We start from the raw sequence: 3,247 nt of genomic DNA, 5'->3' as shown, positions 1-3,247 counted from the left end.
AATTTAAGTCCAGTTACCCCCACAAATAACAGTGCCACTACTGCACCAATAAAAATAGTTTGCTGAGCCAGTCATTGTGGTTATTAGGCTTTAGAGCTGGGTTGAACCATTGACTGATTTTCTCCCTTAGCAGCTTACATAGTGTCCTACAGAACTGTGAGAGCTAGTCCTCAGGGAGGAGGCTGCAAGGTCAGTTTCAGCTCCATTGCTCCAGAGTCCTGAGTCTGAAGTATGTCCTGTCTTCACCAGCGAAACTTCCTTATACAACGGTTTGATGCACACAGAAGGCCACAACTGGCTAAGTTTTAGAGAATGAGAGACTGCAGAGTGTGTGTTCCTGGATAGGACTCCTATATTAAACCTCACTCATGGCTCAGGGACCGCTGTGCAGAAGAGGGGGTAGAAAGATTGTTAAGAGCCGGGGTTGGTCCATGAACATAGGGAAACAAGAGTTTTTCAGGCCACTAGAAGCTTGCTCACGTAAACTTGCAGCAGTGATGCTGGTGTGCGTAAGACAATGGGTGGTGGCCCCTAGCCCTAGCCTGGGAACTGTTGTCAAGTACTTACCGCTGGGTGAGGGAAAGCAGAAGATCTCTAGATCTCTAGATAGACTGATTTAGAGCCAGTAGATGAACTTGCACTGGAGGGCGTTTGGATACAAATGCTTGACCAGATAAGACTTAACACGTATGACAGAATGCATAAAATCGGGGGGTTAAAGAAAGTTTTTTTGCTGGGCCTGGTAAGCATACGCCTTTAGTCCCAGCACTCAGGAAGCAGAGGCAGGCGGATCTGTGAGTTCAAGGACAGCTGGGGCTACAGCTCAAAAAGACCAAAAAATTTTTTTCTTGAGGTGCTGGGGAATTGGTTTGTGCACACTAGACGTATATTCCATTACTGAGCTACACTCCCAGGCCCATCATAAAACTCAGAATGCATGCCTCGCCTGTCATAACTCCCCTTGAAAAGCTACTTTAGTCTTATGACCTATTGAAACAAAATAAGCTGAAAGTGGTCACAAAAGCTGTCTTATCTCACCTCCCTGAAATCCACTGACTGTTCAACATTAAGATAAATAAAGAGCTAGGCATGGTGGCACGCCTTTAATCCCTGGGGCGGGGGGCGGGGCAGAACAGGCAGATCTCTGGGATAGCGAGGTCTAGGCCAGCTGGGATTATAGGGAGATCCTGTCTCAAAAAGAATTAGTAAAGACTCAGCAACAGAAATGAAATTAATGCATAAGAACAAGGGTATGGAGGGGATTTTATAACTTTGCAACAGGAAGTGCATTACTGTTACTGTATAGTCACTGCCTCTTCCTTGACTCCTCAGGCTTGACGCATGCCTAGAGCTCTTGATCAGAACAGGAAGACTGCCAGAGGCTGCCTTCCTGGCCCGAACAGCCAGGTTTCAAGGTATGGATTTAATATTAGGAAGAAATGTTTCAAATAAAAACAGGACACTTATTTAATCTGTTTGGTTCTGTGTCTCTAATAGGGTAGTGAAACTTTGGAGGGAGAATCTCTCAAAAGTCAACCAGAAAGCAGCAGAATCCCTTGCTGATCCAACAGAGTACGAAAACCTTTTCCCTGGGTTAAAGGAAGCCTTTGTTGTTGAAGAATGGGTGAAGGAGACACGTGCTGATCTGTGGCCAGCCAAGCAGTACCCTCTTGTCACGGTGAGTGGCAGTACCGGGCTTCTTGTAGTGTGACAGTGAGGAGGAAACAGAACTCTAGGTTTTGAACTGCAAATACATTATTAAGAGCTGCCATCTGGGATTTGGGCCAAATGTCTAGATCATTTATGATTTCACAGTATTTCACTTCATCATTGCTTTGTTCTAACAGCCAAATGAAGAGAGAAATGTTATGGAGGAGGCAGAAGGCTTCCAGCCCACAAAAATGTCAGCTCAGCAGGTTAGTGGAACACTCATGTTATGACAGTGTGGCTGAGAGCGTTGGTCAGAAAACCACCTGCTGCTTCCTGATCCTCGTCTTCCTTGGCTTGGGGGGAAAATTTAAATCCGTGGGCATGTTCCTTTGACTTCATACATACCTCTGCTTGGGTTTTCAGGAAACCGACGAGAAACCTGCTTCTCCCACTCCAGTTATGGCCTCCCAAACTGCCCACAAAGAAGAAAAGGTAGGTCCGACATCCTCTACCCCTCATGTTCCAGGAAATGTGTCAGGAGCACAGGCCTCTGAGGTGTAAATGCCATCAGTGTCCCAGTTCAGAGCAGAGGCTTTGAAGTGAGACCATGCCCCTTGACAATTGAGGAAATTGGAGTTCTGGCTTTGGATTGTACACCAGATAACTTCCTAACATGGTATGTGTGACATCACCATCTTCCTTTCCTTTCCAGAGCTTACTAGAACTAGACGTTGATTTGGATAATTTGGAATTAGAAGATATTGATACAACAGACATCAATCTGGATGAAGATATTCTGGATGACTGAACGTAGTTTGCCATGTACTAGAGTAAACAGATCATTATGATGTATAGGAGTTGATCACCACCCTGACCACAGTGCCAGTGCTTGAACTCTGGAAATTTTTGATTTGTACATGTAAACACTGTGGACCAAGGAGAGCACAATGACTTCCTCACCTTCAGAGTTGATGGGCAGCTTTAATCACTGTGTTAACTGAGAGACATGGGCTTTTTTTTTTTCATACTGTCATCATTACCATATCTCATAAAGTCTTTTAAATTAATGAAAAAATGAGGTTTTTTTCTGAGTAATGGAGACAGACTTCTAGTTTTAGAAGGCTGAGCGAAAACACCTCACCCAGGACTAGCCTCATTCTCCTTTGAATAAGTGTGGTTTTCAAATACCTGTTGCACTGTTTTAGAACTGGGTATCAATGTTGTAATTACCTAAACCTCGTTCTGATCTTACCGTCATCATGCTCAGTCTACATAGTGTGGCTGGCAGAGATCCACATCTGATTTCTGTCCAGCTGGGCTGTCTACACTACCTGCTAGTCTCTGATAGAACGGAGAAGCAAGGGGGAAAGGACTCTTGTGGTTAACTGCTCTAACGTGAGTAGATTCATAATCAGATAATCAGTTACCCCTCTGTAACCTAGGAACTGAGTAGGGCAACAAGTTTTTCTTTGTATGGGTTAGACACACCTTCTATAATTGAAAACAGAAGAAATTAGAGAAAGCACCTTTGAACTCTGACATTTTAAAACACTTAGTACTAATGAAAAAGGAGACAAGGCTTTACAAAATGAAATGT

General features: G+C 44.0%; 1 protein-coding gene across 1 annotated transcript; it reads left to right on the top strand.

The window, feature by feature from the left end:
- The first annotated feature begins 836 nt into the window (after positions 1–836).
- On the top strand, positions 837–2,717 carry LOC103724395 (coatomer subunit beta'-like). Its single transcript, XM_008821492.3, has 5 exons — positions 837–1,415; positions 1,498–1,678; positions 1,848–1,916; positions 2,074–2,142; positions 2,363–2,717. Exons 1-5 carry the CDS (start codon positions 1,342–1,344, stop codon positions 2,456–2,458), a joined length of 489 nt encoding a protein of 162 aa, XP_008819714.1. The 5' UTR covers positions 837–1,341; the 3' UTR covers positions 2,459–2,717.
- The last annotated feature ends 530 nt before the right edge of the window (positions 2,718–3,247 follow it).

This window comes from Nannospalax galili, unplaced genomic scaffold (genome assembly GCF_000622305.1).
Source record: "Nannospalax galili isolate Female #2095 unplaced genomic scaffold, S.galili_v1.0 scaffold22190, whole genome shotgun sequence".
NCBI classification, from domain to species: Eukaryota; Metazoa; Chordata; class Mammalia; order Rodentia; family Spalacidae; genus Nannospalax; species Nannospalax galili.
This window is presented reverse-complemented; position numbering and strand designations above follow the sequence as displayed.